At 44.8% G+C, this 16,772-nt stretch overlaps 1 protein-coding gene across 1 annotated transcript in view; it reads left to right on the top strand.

Annotated features, from left to right (window-relative positions):
• Positions 1–527: 527 nt before the first annotated feature.
• Positions 528–16,772, top strand: part of LOC143767417 (uncharacterized) — an 82,695-nt gene continuing 66,450 nt past the window's right edge. Inside the window, 4 exon segments of the mRNA XM_077255751.1 lie at positions 528–688; positions 771–894; positions 978–1,075; positions 3,576–3,666. Coding sequence (XP_077111866.1) covers positions 593–688; positions 771–894; positions 978–1,075; positions 3,576–3,666 — 409 coding nt within the window. The 5' untranslated portion in view covers positions 528–592.

Here is a 16,772-nt window from a genome sequence, read left to right as displayed (position 1 = left end):
GCTAAGATACAGAAGAAATCTATAATACCTCTCTATATTTTTGGACCGATAAGTTATTATGCTCATTCTATTTATTTATTCCTTATTCTTTTTACTATGTGCCGTGTTATACCGGGGGGCAGGACGGGGCCATGACTGGATGTAGTGATCATGTGTCGCCGGTAACAGCTCCGGAGATTTCTTACATGGGATCTTTATGATGTTACATCGTCATCTTCTCCCCATTCAGGTCCCTACAATATCGGATCCTCTCAGTGGAGATCTTCTATATAAGAGAATTCTCCTGAGTGACCCTACAAGGATGGATAGGGACAGGGACAAGATGGCGGAGAGGATATTACACCTCACCCTAGAGATCCTCTTCCGGCTTACTGGAGAGGTGAGAGATTCTGATGACGTCACATTACATCATTCTTATCTATGGGAATAACAGATGGACAGAACTGGAGAGGTGAGGACTCTGGGAATGTCTGTAGTGAGATTTATTAATGTGTCTCTCCATAACCAGGATTACACAGTAGTGAAGAAGACCTCTAGTGAGTGCTGTCAGGCCCCTGTGTCTGAGGGATGGGGAAGACCCCTAAGCCCAATCATGGGACATCCACCTCACCCCCTGATACATGAGGACATCAATGACCAGAAGATCCTAGAACTCACCTGCAAGATGATTGAGCTGCTGACTGGAGAGGTGACACTGCTGGGAATGCTGGGACATTATACAGTAACGCTATGGAGGGATCGGGGGATGACGGTATCATTGTATGTGTCAGGTTCCTATAAGGTGTCAGGATGTCACCGTCTATTTCTCCATGGAGGAGTGGGAGTATTTAGAAGGACACAAAGATCTGTACAAGGACATCATGATGGAGGTTCCCCAGCCCCTCACATCACCAGGTAATAGACAGCACTAAATACACACGGCCTATAATTATCTGTATGTAAAGAATGAATTCAGTCCCTGTATGTGTTTCCTCCAGTTCTATCCAGTAAGAGGACAACACCAGAGAGATGTCCCCGTCCTCTTCATCCACAGGACTGTCAACAAGAAGACCCTGATGTTTCTCAGAATCAACAGGTAAATAGTGAAAAGGTGTCATGAAATCTTCCTAGCAGTGGTGCAGCTAGAGTCTAATGGGCCCTGGTGCAAGATTTTGTCCAGCCTGCACCCCCCCATCCTGGTATATATGTCCCTTATCCTGGACCCCTTGTTATTATATACAGGGTGATTATAAAAGATTCATTGGGTTTCAAATTGTATTACATGCACAATGGTGAATGGCACATAACGAACATAAGCTCTCCAAGTTTAGCACATGATGTTTATAAATGTTGTATTTATCGTCCTTTTGCCACATGACACACATCAATGCGGCAATCCAGTTCTACCCGACCACGCTGCACCACGTCCCCGTCGATATTAGAGCGGCTGTAATGCAGTCTCTGAGGTGATCCAGTGTTGCTGGCAAAGGATGCAAATAAACGGTCTTTGACATACCCCCAAAGGAAGTCACACAGTGTCAGATCAGGATACCTGGGGGCGATTCTCTTGCATAGTTGTCATTTTTGGATCTGATGTTACCTGGTGAGTTTCAAGTCAGTCTCAAAATCTGAGATGTGACCTGTTGATAAATTATTACAAACTGGTGAAATTTATGTCTTTGCAGTAATATAAATGCAAAACCAGATGAATCTTTCATAATCACCCTGTATATATCCCTCATTCTGGCCCCAATCCTGGTATACATAACCTACATTCTTCTCTGCACTCCTCTGCCGCGCTGCGATCTCTTCAGAAGCCGGCCTCCACCAGTCACGTGCAAGCCGATGTCAGCTGCTGGCCTCTGATTGGCCGGCAGTGTATATTGCTGCGTACAGACTGTACTGGTCTCTTTGCCACAATACACTTCAGCTGAATGTACGTTCTTGGACGCACATCCAGTTGAACATTGTGCTGTCATTGGCTGGGCCTCCACCCGCTCAGACCTGGTTGCCACCATGCTTCCCAGTGATATGTTAGAGGCTGTGAATGTCTTGTGTTTAGGTTTGCCACGGACACACATCACGTTGAAGATTGTGCTGGCGTCAGTGGGCTTTAACCTGCACGGGCCTGGTCGGGACCTTTACAACAGTGGTTGTTACTCCAAGCTTCCCAGTGATATGTAGAAGGCTGTGAAGGTCTTGTGTTCAGTCTTGTTTTATCCACCAGTATTATACACTGAATGGTCGATTTATTAGAGACACCAAAACTTTTCTAATATAATCTTTTGTGAATAGAAATGTGACCAGTGACTCCAGAGTGCAGCAGGAAATCCAGTGATCACTTTTCTGTGGACATTTGCAATCTGAATCTACAGTATAATGGGAACATAAAGTGATGTGATCGACTTTGACCATTTATTACATACAGTGGTGGTGAGATTATACTGAGAGTGTTGTGATTGAGGAAAAACATTCAGGAAAAAGAGATCCTATGGATACAAGAAACTCATCAACTGAAGAAGTAAGAAGCTTTCATGACGAGTCATTCTAAGAACAGGCGGTGCACAGTCATGTCCTGCAGCTGAATACAATGCTGGATCTACGACTAGGGTGTACAAATAAACAAGTCTTCAGCTCAGGAGCTTACCTAGGCTTTGTGGCCAGTGGTCAACGAAGTTCATCCTTTTCTGGCAGAAGGACACTTACGGCAGGACAATGCTTGATGCCACAATGGTCATATAGTCATGGATTGCTTCTAGGAACATGATGGTACATTTCTTCTTGCTTACCCGGCTCTTATAGTGTTTAGTTCTTAATCCTATGGAACATCTGCATTACGAGCAGGAACGGCTTGTTCAGAGCAATTCATCTATATTGTGGCAACTGTAAAAACCTATCCTGTCTTCAAGGGACAATATTCATGCAGAAGGATTAACACTTACTGGAATTTACAAAATAATAATTTGCTGAAGCTCTGAAAACGGGCTACTAGATGAGTGTTCCTAATAATGTGGCCATTCAGTGTGTGTTTTATACTTGGTGGAGATGACAGGATAAAGTTGATCATAGACATTAGATGTTGTCTGGAGACTTCTCACAATTATTTTTCTGGTTATGGAGACTGCTGGTTACAGTTAGAAGTCGACAGGTTGGATTTAGGCTGGGTTCACACTGCGTTAGTGTGACCCGTTTAACGGACTACATTACACCACGGCATAACGCGGTGTAACGTAGTCCGTTAAGGCCACCATTGAATGCAATGGCGGACGCATCGCTAGCGCACGCCCACAATGGGCGTGCGCTAGCGATGTGCCGTCATTGAGTGACGGACCCTGAGACGCGGGCTGCAGCGTTTCCGGGTCCGTCACCGCTAGCGCAGATAGAGCTAGCAGAGCTCCATCTGCGCTAGCGGGATGCAAACGCCGGCACTTGCGCTAGCAGCAGCCCGTTAGTGTATGTGCTGAACGGGCTGCTGCTAACGCAGTGTGAACCTAGCCTAATACAGGAGACCTGCATTTATCTCATCTTTTCTGTTCTTCTAAATAATTTCTTATGACTTTTTCATCTCTCTCTGACTTTTACAATATTTCTTTCAGGGTGAAGATCTGCCCCATATTAATACTACAGAGACATATGTGAGAGGTGATGAGCGGTGTAATGAGGAGATTCCTACAGATAACCGCACAGGTGAGTAGTGGCCACTAAATGCCGAGAAGTAACATTATTCTCAGTCACTGGATTTTAGAAATATGTGTTGATAATTTTAGGATCTGTAACACAGAATATTATTGTCTGATCGGACTGGCAGAAAAATTTGATTGCAAACTTTTAAATTGACTAAATTAAAAGGTGTGTTTTACACACAATAATCCAGAGCTTCATGATGGGCGACTATAAAATGATGCAGTATACTGAAGAAGAGCTTATGTGATTGCAGGTTTAGGTCCCCTTAGGTGCTAAGTAATATTGCTGTCACTCCTGAAAAAATAAAGTAAAAACAATAAAATTGTTTCAATAAAAAGATCAGCTCAGCAAGCAAAAAACAATCCGTCATACAGCTCCACTGACGGAAAGGAACGTTAGGAGTTTGAGTAAACGGCAACTTATACCAACTTGTTTTTTATTTTTTGCAAAATACAAGTTTTGCATCTCTGTAATTGTTCTGATCTGGAGAATCATGTTGCCGGATAATTTTTAAAGCACAATGAACTCAAAACCCAAAAAGCAATGGCAAAATGATTTTTACTGTTCTCCAGTTTGTTGTATGATCAAATAATTATTCAAAACGAGAATTAGTCCCACAAAAAAAAATTCAAGCCATCACATGAAAAAATAAAAAAGTTATGGCTCTTGGAAGAAGGACAAGAAAGAAAATGCAAAAACATAGGTTGAATTTACAGGAACTGGAGGCTTTTGGCCAAGAAGAGTGGGCAGCTTTACCATCTGAGAAAATAACCTCATCCACAATTGCCACTAAAGACTTCAAGCTGTCATTGATGATAGAGGGGGCAATACACAGTATTAAGAAATGGGGTATGTGAACTTTTGATCAGGGTCATTTGGATGTTTTGGGTTGTTATTATGATTCAAAAAGAGAAAACACAGTAGTTTGACAAGAAATGGCTTCACCCAACCACTAACCATGAGCGGAGTTTTGAGGTTATCATTCATATTCTCTGAAAAAAAGGCCAAGAAATCAAAATTTCTGCTGGTTTGTGTAAACTTTTGAGCACAACTGTATATGTGTGTGTGTGTTGTGAAGAATATTTCCTTGGAAAAGGATGTGTAATTGACTTAGAGAATTGCCCTATGTAAATCGGATGCTAGGTGTGAAAAATCGCCTGACACTCGCATTACACTCATGCGACTCCCGGCAGGGAGACTCGGACCGATTTTTCATACGTTTAGCGTGACTCCAGCCTTACTGTTAATCTCTTTAGGGTTTGTAGCACAGAATATTAATGTTTGATTTGACTAGTAGAATAAATTGGATGGCCAAGTTTCAAATTTAGTAAATGAAATGGTGTTTTTTTCCCCCACACAAAAATACAGAAAAAGAGCTTGTGTTATTGCAGGTTTCGGTCCCCCGAGGTGCTAAAAAAATTGCTTCCACTCCTGAAAGAATTAGGTAAAAAACTATAAAATTGTTTCAATAAATATATCAGTTCACCAAGAAAAAACAATCCATCATACAGCTTCAATGACAATAAATAAGTTATGCGTCTCAACAGATACCAATATTTTTCTTTTTACAATCCTACAAGATTTACATCTCTGTAATTCTTCTGACCTGGAGAATGATGCTACCGGGTAATTTTTACAGTAAAATTAACCCAAAACCAAAACAGCAACACATTCAAAATGAGAATTCATCAGAAAAAAAAAAGAATCAAGCCATCACATGGAAAAATACAAAAGTTTTGGTTCTTGGAAGAAGGTTTGAACCAGCCTGGCTTATCAAATATTTAGGGTCAAAAACCAAAAAATGCAATTACCAAAATCAGCAGGTTTTTGAAATAATAGAAACGTTAAAACGTAACTTTTACTATGTTACTTAGTAAAAAATGTGCTCTAGACAAACAGTGTCACAAAGGTGCTGGTGCTGACTTAAAAAATACACAAAACAAACCGACGAACCATATAAAATTTCACTGTCACTGATCACCTCTAAGGGCCAAGTGTGGTCCCTATAAAGACAGAAATATACAATCCACCTGTATTGGAGTCTACCGTGCCAACATAGAGGGAACTCCCCCTCCCAGCATACTCTTATAGTTATTGGTGATAACGTGCTCCACCGTAAATACGGGGGCCATATACTCCCGTGGGTATGACGGGGGACACCTCTCACGGGGCTCCTCTAGGGGAATATACAGTACAATGATGATGTATCCTATAGTGACAGTGCGCAGATTATATACCTGGATGCACATACAAGTATAGGACCTTAACTGCCATATGTTCTGGATGGGCTGAACATCCTCCAGCTCAGTGGCTAAACGAACAATCACACCGTTTTCCACTCAGGGAAACTTTCTCTAGGTGTTTGTCCAACAGAGGCCACTTAGTGGGATTTCGTGTCACGTCCACCCATTACTTATATACTCATCTGCTTATGCTGCTGGTCATCACAGTCCTCCTGCAGAATGAGTTTTCTCAGGACTCCCTAGCGGTTTTCACATACATCCGCCCTGCGGTCTCCTGTTACTGGTATGCCTCCCGACGCGTTTCTTCCTGAATGGGTTCATCAGGGGATTATGGCATGATACTGGACAATCGCTGGTCTACTTACATGCAGCCAGCCTTTATAGCAGAAATTCACCGGTGTTCATGGTGGCGTACTTCCGGACGCTGTTACCATTTCCGGTCTGGACAGGCGTGCACGCCTCTCGGCAGCGTGCATTCATGTGACCGGCCTTATGTAGTTCATGGATCCACGCTAGGATCCTGATATGTCAAGACGCATGCACCACATTGTGACATGCATAGTCTCCCTGGCAACTGGGACGCTCTTGCCCTTGGCGTAGCGTCATTTCCGGTTTCTTGCCAGTCCTACAATCCTCGTTCTGTGGATATCTATGCGTACCATACTAGTTGGAGAGGAGAAGCACATTCACGGTCATTCATTTACGATACACCATTTTCCCGTGCTATTTCCCTCCCTTATATTACGGGTAAACAAATACCCTCAAGCCGAAAGATAGTTTCATCTACCCGTACATATCTATCACACAAACACTATTAATACCCCCATGGACCACAGCCTCCATAGAAGTGTACATGTCGGACATAAGCTCCAAACCCAGATAGAAGCACAAACCCTAGATAAAAAATATATACAAAATGCCATACATCAGTAGATGCTCTACATGGAATGACACGTCAGACCTTTCATATTGGAAATGATACGCAAAGAGTGAAAACTACACAAAACCCTACTTAGCCCTCCCTATCCTGATCCCTACCTCACGCAGAGGTTGGCACCTAAACCTGCGCAGTGGCGCCCCCACTCAACGGCGGCTGTCCCTAGAGCATAACTGCCCTGGTGCGCCCTGCTTCTACAGGAAGGAAGAAAAGCTAAGTTGGTCATTCATTAAGACCATACGGTGTTATGGTTTGTAGTCGGAATATCCATTTACTCTCCCTTTGTAAGATGTTTTTGTCCCAGTCACCACCTCTCGAGCCTGGTATACTCTGTCTATCCCCATGAATTTAACAGCCTTTAAGTTGCCTTGGTGTACCCTGTTGATGTGGTTTGCCACAGGGGTGTTTCTTCCTTTAACCGTGTCCCCGTGGTGTTCCCCCACCCTCCTTCTCAGCTCTCTACTCGTTTTCCCCACATATTCCACTCCGCATTCACAAGTCATCTTGTAGACCACACCTTTGGTCTTGCAGTTTATGAAATGATTAATGTGGTAGACTTTTCCCGTCACGTTACTGACGAACTCCACCCCTTGGCTTAGTGCCCCACAGACCTTCTTCTGAAGCTTGAAAGTGTGGTACTTGATGCAGACATGTTGCTGTGTTCCATTGATGTGGAGGCACTTTATTCTTCTATCCCACACAACAAAGGGATTATGGCTGTGGAGTACTTCCTTAACACCAGAGGGTTGCAAAGAGAGCTGAGAAGGAGGGTGGGGGAACACCACGGGGACATGGTTAAAGGAAGAAACACCCCTGTGGCAAACCACATCAACAGGGTACACCAAGGCAACTTAAAGGCTGTTAAATTCATAGGGATAGACAGAGTATACCAGCCCCCGAGAGGTGGTGCCTGGGACAAAAACATCTTACAAAGGGAGAGTAAATGGATATTCCGACTACAAACCATAACACCGTATGGTCTTAATGACCAACTTAGCTTTTCTTCCTTCCTGTAGAAGCAGGGCGCACCAGGGCAGTTATGCTCTAGGGACAGCCGCCGCTGAGTGGGGGCGCCACTGCGCAGGTTTAGGTGCCAACCTCCGCGTGAGGTAGGGATCAGGATAGGGAGGGCTAAGTAGAGTTTTGTGTAGTTTTCACTCTTTGCCTATCATTTCCAATATGAAAGGTCTGACGTGTCATTCCATGTAGAGCATCTACTGATGTATGGCATTTTGTATATATTTTTTATCTAGGGTTTGTGCTTCTATCTGGGTTTGGAGCTTATGTCCGACATGTACACTTCTCTGGAGGCTGTGGTCCATGGGGGTATTAATAGTGTTTGTGTGATAGTTTCATCTACCCGTACATATCTATCTTTCGGCTTGAGGGTATTTGTTTACCCGTAATATAAGGGAGGGAAATAGCACGGGAAAATGGTGTATCGTAAATGAATGACCGTGAATGTGCTTCTCCTCTCCAACTAGTATGGTACGCATAGATATCCACAGAACGAGGATTGTAGGACTGGCAAGAAACCAGAAATGACGCTACGCCAAGGGCAAGAGAGTCCCGGTTGCCAGGGAGACTATGCGTGTCACAATGTGGTTATCAGGATCCTAGCGTGGATCCATGAACTACATAAGGCCGGTCACATGAATGCGCGCTGCCGAGAGGCGTGCGTGCCTGTCCAGACCGGAAATGGTAACGGCGTCCGGAAGTACGCCACCATGAACACCGGTGACTTTCTGCTATAAAGGCTGGCTGCATGTAAGTAGACCAGCGATTGTCCAGTATCATGCCATAATCCCCTGATGAACCCATTCAGGAACAAACGCGTCGGGAGGCATACCAGTAACAGGAGACCGCGGGGCGGATGTATGTGAAAACCGCTAGGGAGTCCTGAGAAAACTCATTCTGCAGGAGGACTGTGATGACCAGCAGCATAAGCAGATGAGTATATAAGTAATGGGTGGACGTGACACGAAATCCCACTAAGTGGCCTCTGTTGGACAAACACCTAGAGAAAGTTTCCCTGAGTGGAAAACGGTGTGATTGTTCGTTTAGCCACTGAGCTGGAGGATGTTCAGCCCATCCAGAACATATGGCAGTTAAGGTCCTATACTTGTATGTGCATCCAGGTATATAATCTGCGCACTGTCACTATAGGATACATCATCATTCTACTGTATATTCCCCTAGAGGAGCCCCGTGAGAGGTATCCCCCGCCATACCCACGGGAGTATATGGCCCCCGTATTTACGGTGGAGCACGTTATCACCAATAACTATAAGAGTATGCTGGGATGGGGAGTTCCCTCTATGTTGGCACGGTAGACTCCAATACAGGTGGATTGTATATTTCTGTCTTTATAGGGACACACTTGGCCCTTAGAGGTGATCAGAGACAGTGAAATTTTATATGGTTCGTCGGTTTGTTTTGTGTATTTTTTAAGTCAGCACCAGCACCTTTGTGACACTGTTTGTCTAGAGCACATTTTTTACTAAGTAACATAGTAAAAGTTACGTTTTAACGTTTCTATTATTTCAAAAACCTGCTGATTTTGGTTCTTGGAAGAAGGACAAGAAAGAAAATGCAACTGAAACTACAAGAAGGAAAATTGCCACAAAGGAATTAAATAAGCATTTAAATATTAAGCTATTGTTTTTCTGTTAACATCACAATATAAAAACTTCAACACATAGTGGATGAGAACAATAAAGAAGTGTTGGCGGGTATGTGTCCTGGACGGCCATGTGAGCGGACGCTGAGGAAAGAGCTCCCGCGGCCACAAGCATAATTATCCTGAACAGACATCGGTGGCTGCCATAAATCTAGCTGTACCTGGAAGCTGAATCACCCGAGCGTGAAGGAGAGCTGTGGGGACACCCAGAGAGGCTCACAATGACGCGGAGGAGGCAGAGAGATGCGGGTGCAGGAGAGGCTGGAGGGACTCAAGATGGCGCCGAGGCCAGAGTGGACCCTGAGAAGGAGAACTGTTGTGAATTCTGTTCTTGGGCTCCCTCCGGTGGTTGTTGGTGGTAGTGCAGTTGTCTCTGGGTTGTAATCCAGGGCAGGTGTTTCTGCTGATTGCAGCTCTACTGGGTATTTAGGTGTGCAGGATCCCTTAGTCCTTGCCAGTTGTCCATTGTTCTTGGAGGGATTGCATCTCTGTCTGGCTCCTCATGCCCTGCTGTCAATTCAGCTAAGATAAGTGTCTGGTTTTTTGTCTCTGCAGCACACATGCAGTGTGCTTTACAATTCAGTGCAATTCATTGTGTTTTTGTCCAGCTTAGACTTTGTTTGGATTTTTCAGTCATGCTGGATTCTCTGGAGATGCAGATATACATTCTATGTCTTTAGTTAGATGTAGAATATTTGTATTATCTGCTGTGGATATTTTTAGGGTTTTAATACTGACCGCTTAGAATTCTGTCCTATCCTTTTCTATTTAGCTAGAAGTGCCTCTTTTGCTAAATCCTGTTTTCTGCCTGCGTGTGTCTTCCCTCTTATACTCACAGTCAATATTTGTGGGGGGCTGCCTATCCTTTGGGGTTCTGCTCTGAGGCAAGATAGAATTCCCATTTCCATCTATAGGGGTATTTAGTCCTCCGGCTGTGTCGAGGTGTCTAGGACGTGTTAGGTACACCCCACGGCTACTTCTAGTTGCGGTGTCAGTTTAGGGTTTGCGGTCAGTACAGGTACCACCTACTCCAGAGAACGTCTCATGCGGCTCCAAGGTCACCGGATCATAACAGTACAACTGGCCAACAATGAGTTAAATGCATCTCAGAAGAAGGGAAGAAAGGTGTTGAGCCATTTTTTTTTCTGTAGTCTGTTTTGTCTTTCCTTCCCTCTTTTCCTCTGGGTGACTGAGGAGTCTTGTGCTAGCATGGATGTTCAGGGATTAGCTTCTCGTGTAGACCAGCTTGCTGCTAGGGTACAGGGTATTTCGGATTATATTGTTCAGACTCCGGTTTTAGAGCCTAGGATTCCTACTCCTGATTTGTTTTTTGAGGACAGGTCCAAATTTTTGAGTTTTAAAAACAACTGTAAACTGTTTTTTGCTCTGAAACCTCGTTCCTCTGGTGATCCCATTCAGCAGGTTAAAATTGTCATCTCCCTGCTGCGTGGCGATCCTCAGGATTGGGCATTTTCCCTGGAATCTGGGAATCCGGCCTTGCTTAATGTACACGCCTTTTTTCAGGCTCCAGGATTATTATATGATGAACCAAATTTTGTGGATCAAGCGGAGAAGACCTTGTTGGCCCTGTCTCAGGGTCAAGAAGCGGCAGAATTGTATTGTCAGAAATTTAGAAAATGGTCTGTGCTGACTAAATGGAATGAGGATGCTTTGGCGGCAATTTTCAGAAAGGGTCTTTCTGAATCTGTTAAAGATGTTATGGTGGGGTTTCCCACGCCTGTTGGTCTGAGTGATTCTATGTCTCTGGCCATTCAGATTGATCGGCGCTTGCGGGAGCACAGAACTGTGCGCGCTGTGGCATTGTCCTCAGAGCAGATGCCTGAGCCTATGCAGTGTGATAGGATTCTGTCTAGAACGGAACAAGGATTCAGACGTCAGAATAGGTTGTGTTTTTATTGTGGCGATGCTTCTCATGTCATTTCAGTCTGCCCTAAGCGTACCAAGAGAATCGCTAGTTCAGTTACCATCAGTACTGTACAACCTAAATTTCTGTTATCTGTGACCTTGATCTGCTCATTGTCGTCATTTTCTGTCATGGCATTTGTGGATTCAGGTGCCGCTTTGAACTTAATGGACTTTGAATTTGCCAGGCGTTGTGGTTTCCCCTTGCAGTCTTTGCAGAACCCTATTCCTTTAAGGGGCATTGATGCTACACCTTTGGCTAAAAATAAACCCCAGTTTTGGACACAGGTGACCATGTGCATGGCGCCAGCCCATCAGGAAGATTGTCGTTTTCTGGTGTTGCATAATTTGCATGATGCTATTGTGCTGGGTTTTCCATGGTTGCAGGTACATAATCCGGTGTTGGATTGGAAGTCTTTGTCTGTGACTAGTTGGGGTTGTCAGGGGGTTCATAATGACGTTCCTTTGATGTCAATCTCCTCTTCCTCCTCTTCTGAAATTCCAGAGTTTTTGTCTGATTTTCAGGATGTATTCGATGAGCCCAAGTCCAGTTCCCTTCCACCGCATAGGGACTGTGATTGTGCTATTGACTTGATTCCAGGCTGTAAGTTTCCTAAGGGCCGACTTTTCAACCTGTCTGTGCCTGAACATACCGCCATGCGGAGTTATGTTAAGGAGTCTTTGGAGAAAGGGCATATTCGGCCATCTTCTTCACCGTTGGGAGCGGGATTTTTTTTTGTTGCTAAGAAAGATGGCTCTTTGAGACCCTGTATTGATTATCGCCTCTTGAATAAGATCACGGTCAAGTTTCAATACCCTTTACCTTTGCTTTCCGATTTGTTTGCTAGGATTAAGGGGGCTAGTTGGTTTACGAAGATTGACCTTCAGGGGGCATATAATCTTGTTCGTATTAAGCAGGGTGATGAATGGAAAACTGCGTTTAATACGCCCGAAGGCCATTTTGAATACCTTGTGATGCCGTTCGGGCTCTCTAATGCTCCATCTGTTTTTCAGTCCTTCATGCATGATATCTTCCGGAGTTATCTTGATAAATTCATGATTGTATATTTGGATGACATTTTAATTTTTTCCGATGATTGGGAGTCTCATGTGAAACAGGTGAGGATGGTATTTCAGATCCTTCGTGATAATGCTTTGTTTGTGAAGGGGTCTAAGTGTCTCTTTGGAGTGCAGAAGGTTTCTTTTTTGGGCTTCATTTTTTCTCCCTCATCTATAGAGATGGATCCGGTTAAGGTTCAGGCCATTCATGATTGGATTCAGCCCACATCCGTGAAGAGCCTTCAGAAATTTTTGGGCTTTGCTAATTTTTATCGCCGTTTCATTGCTAAATTCTCCAGTGTGGTTAAACCCCTGACCGATTTGACGAAGAAAGGCGCTGATGTGACGAATTGGTCTTCTGCGGCTGTCTCTGCCTTTCAGGAGCTTAAACGCCGATTTACTTCTGCCCCGGTGTTGCGTCAGCCTGATGTTTCTCTTCCTTTTCAGGTTGAGGTTGACGCTTCTGAGATTGGGGCAGGGGCTGTTTTGTCTCAGAGGAATTCTGATGGTTCCTTGATGAAACCATGTGCCTTCTTTTCCCGTAAGTTTTCGCCTGCTGAACGCAATTATGATGTCGGCAATCGGGAGTTGTTGGCTATGAAGTGGGCGTTTGAGGAATGGCGACATTGGCTTGAGGGAGCCAAGCACCGTATTGTGGTCTTGACCGATCATAAAAATCTGATTTACCTCGAGTCTGCCAAACGGCTGAATCCTAGACAGGCTTGATGGTCCCTGTTTTTCTCCCATTTTGATTTCGTGGTCTCGTATCTTCCGGGTTCTAAGAATATTAGGGCTGATGCCCTCTCTAGGAGTTTTTTGCCTGATTCTCCTGAGGTCCTTGAACCGGTCGGCATTCTGAAGGAAGGGGTGGTCCTTTCTGCCATTTCCCCTGATTTACGACGGGTTCTTCAGGAATTTCAGGCTGACAAACCTGACCGCTGTCCAGTGGGGAAACTTTGTTCCTGATAGATGGACAAGTAGAGTGATTTCTGAGGTTCATTGTTCTGTGTTGGCTGGCCATCCTGGTATTTTTAGTACCAGAGATTTGGTTGGTAGGTCCTTTTGGTGGCCTTCTTTGTCGCGTGATGTGCGTTCTTTTGTGCAGTCCTGTGGGACTTGTGCGCGGGTCAAGCCTTGTTGTTCCCATGCTAGTGGGTTGCTTTTGCCTTTGCCGGTCCCTGAGAGGCCCTGGACGCATATTTCTATGGATTTTATTTCAGATCTTCCGGCTTCCCAGAGGATGTCGGTTATCTGGGTGGTTTGTGACCGGTTCTCTAAGATGGTTCATTTGGTGCCTTTGCCTAAATTGCTTTCCTCTTCTGATTTGGTTCCGTTGTTTTTTTCAGCCTGTGGTTCGTTTGCATGGTATTCCGGAGAATATTGTGTCCGACAGAGGTTCCCAGTTTGTTTCTAGGTTTTGGCGAGCCTTTTGTGCTAGGCTGGGCATTGATTTGTCTTTTTCGTCCGCATTTCATCCTCAGACAAATGGCCAGACCGAGCGAACTAATCAGACTTTGGAAACTTATTTGAGATGCTTTGTGTCTGCTGATCAGGATGATTGGGTGGCTTTCTTGCCATTGGCCGAGTTTGCCCTTAATAATCGGGCTAGTTCGGCTACCTTGGTTTCGCCCTTCTTTTGTAATTTTGGTTTTCATCCTCGTTTTTCTTCGGGGCAGGTTGAGCCTTCTGATTGTCCTGGTGTGGATTCTGTGGTTGACAGGTTGCAGCAGATTTGGGCTCATGTGGTGGACAATTTGGTGTTGTCTCAGGAGGAGGCTCAGCGTTTTGCTAACCGTCGTCGGTGTGTTGGTTCCCGGCTTCGGGTTGGGGATTTGGTCTGGTTGTCTTCCCGTCATGTTCCTATGAAGGTTTCTTCCCCTAAATTTAAGCCTCGGTTTATTGGTCCTTATAGGATTTCTGAGATTATCAATCCGGTGTCTTTTCGTTTGGGCCTTCCAGCCTCTTTTGCCATCCATAATGTTTTCCATAGATCTTTATTGCGGAAATATGTGGTGCCCGTTGTTCCCTCTGTTGATCCTCCTGCCCCTGTGTTGGTTGATGGGGAGTTGGAGTATGTGGTTGAGAAGATTTTGGATTCTCGTTTTTCGTAGCGGAAGCTTCAGTACCTTGTCAAATGGAAGGGTTATGGCCAGGAGGATAATTCTTGGGTTTTTGCCTCTGATGTCCATGCTGCTGATTTGGTCCGTGCCTTTCATCTGGCTCGTCCTGATCGGCCTGGGGGCTCTGGTGAGGGTTCATTGACCCCTCTTCAAGGGGGGGGTACTGTTGTGAATTCTGTTCTTGGGCGCCCTCCGGTGGTTGTTGGTGGTAGTGCAGTTGTCTCTGGGTTGTAATCCATGGCAGGTGTTTCTGCTGATTGCAGCTCTACTGGGTATTTAGGTGTGCAGGATCCCTTAGTCCTTGCCAGTTGTCCATTGTTCTTGGAGGGATTGCATCTCTGTCTGGCTCCTAATGCCCTGCTGTCAATTCAGCTAAGATAAGTGTCTGTTTTTTTGTCTCTGCAGCACACATGCAGTGTGCTTTACAATTCAGTGCAATTCATTGTGTTTTTGTCCAGCTTAGACTTTGTTTGGATTTTTCAGTCATGCTGGATTCTCTGGAGATGCAGATAAACATTCTATGTCTTTAGTTAGATGTAGAATATTTGTATTATCTGCTGTGGATATTTTTAGGGTTTTAATACTGACCGCTTAGAATTCTGTCCTATCCTTTTCTATTTAGCTAGAAGTGCCTCTTTTGCTAAATCCTGTTTTCTGCCTGCGTGTGTCTTCCCTCTTATACTCACAGTCAATATTTGTGGGGGGCTGCCTATCCTTTGGGGTTCTGCTCTGAGGCAAGATAGAATTCCCATTTCCATCTATAGGGGTATTTAGTCCTCCGGCTGTGTCGAGGTGTCTAGGACGTGTTAGGTACACCCCACGGCTACTTCTAGTTGTGGTGTCAGTTTAGGGTTTGCGGTCAGTACAGGTACCACCTACTCCAGAGAACGTCTCATGCGGCTCCAAGGTCACCGGATCATAACAGAGAACGCTGCCTGTCAGAAGTGCATGGAAGCTGCAGCAAAACTTCAAAGGTTTGCCTGGGTGGTCGGTGGGGAAGAGGCACAAGAGACTATGGAGGAGAGAGCTGAAGGAAAGAAGGAGGAGGAGAAAGCTGATGGAGCAAGGGGGGCACAGAAGGGGGAGGAAGAAAGTAGCATGGCTGCAGTAGGAGAAGCCGAGAAGGAAGTGGAATTGAGAGGGGAGCCAACCCTAAAGGACGTCTTTATCCTCTTGTAATCAGTCCCTGAATGATTTAACCCTTCAGATGAAGGAGGTGAAAGGGGAGATTATACAAATAAAGGCTGCCGTACAGAAAATGGATAAACGCATGGGGGAGGTGGATGAGAGGATGAGTACTGTGGAGGATCATGTGGTTCAACTACAAAAGGCAGAGAGGAAGTTTGCCCAACAGATATCGGAACTGGCGGCAAAAAATGAGGACCTAGAAAATAGATCCAGAAGAAATAACATCAGGATAAGTGGGTGTTACGGAAAAAACAGAGGGGAGAAATCCTACTGAGTTTATTGAAAACTGGTTGAAGGAGAAGGTTGGAGCCGAGGTTCTGACAAGGGTCTTTGCTGTGGATAGAGCGCACAGAGTTCCGCCGCAGCCCCCTCCCCCTGGAGCCAATCCTCGTACCATGTTCGCTAAGATATTAAACTACAGAGACATTGTACTTAGGAAGGCCAGAGAAATGGAGGATCTCACTGTTGACGGACAGAGGATTGCCATCTACCCGGATTACTCTGCTGCGGTCCAGAAACAGAGAATGCAATTTACTGGTGTCAAGAGGCGACTGAGAGAACTGGGGGTGCAATACTCCATTTTTTTTCTTGTGAGGTTGAGAGTGGTTGCCTTTAATAAAGCTCATTTAATCCAGAGGACGCTACCCAATGGATCGACATCAATGCCAAGAAACTACAAGCGGCGGGAGACTGACTTTCAGCGGAGGCGTGAGCTGTTATCGTTGCCAAGATGTTTGGGATAAGAGAACTGGGTTGCTATTTGTACCCATTTAATACTTGTGTCTCTTTCACTTTTGGAGGAGTGGAATATGACTGGGTTGAAGTATTACGCCAGTTAGAGTTGTGCTGGAAAATGAGGGGTGGGGTGGGGATTTTTAATAGGGTGCACTGCAAATGATGTTTGTTTTTTTTTACTCTTTTTATTTCACTGTTTCTGAACTGTTAATAATTAATGTAAA

This window comes from Ranitomeya variabilis, chromosome 4 (genome assembly GCF_051348905.1).
Source record: "Ranitomeya variabilis isolate aRanVar5 chromosome 4, aRanVar5.hap1, whole genome shotgun sequence".
Taxonomy (NCBI): domain Eukaryota; kingdom Metazoa; phylum Chordata; class Amphibia; order Anura; family Dendrobatidae; genus Ranitomeya; species Ranitomeya variabilis.
This window is presented reverse-complemented; position numbering and strand designations above follow the sequence as displayed.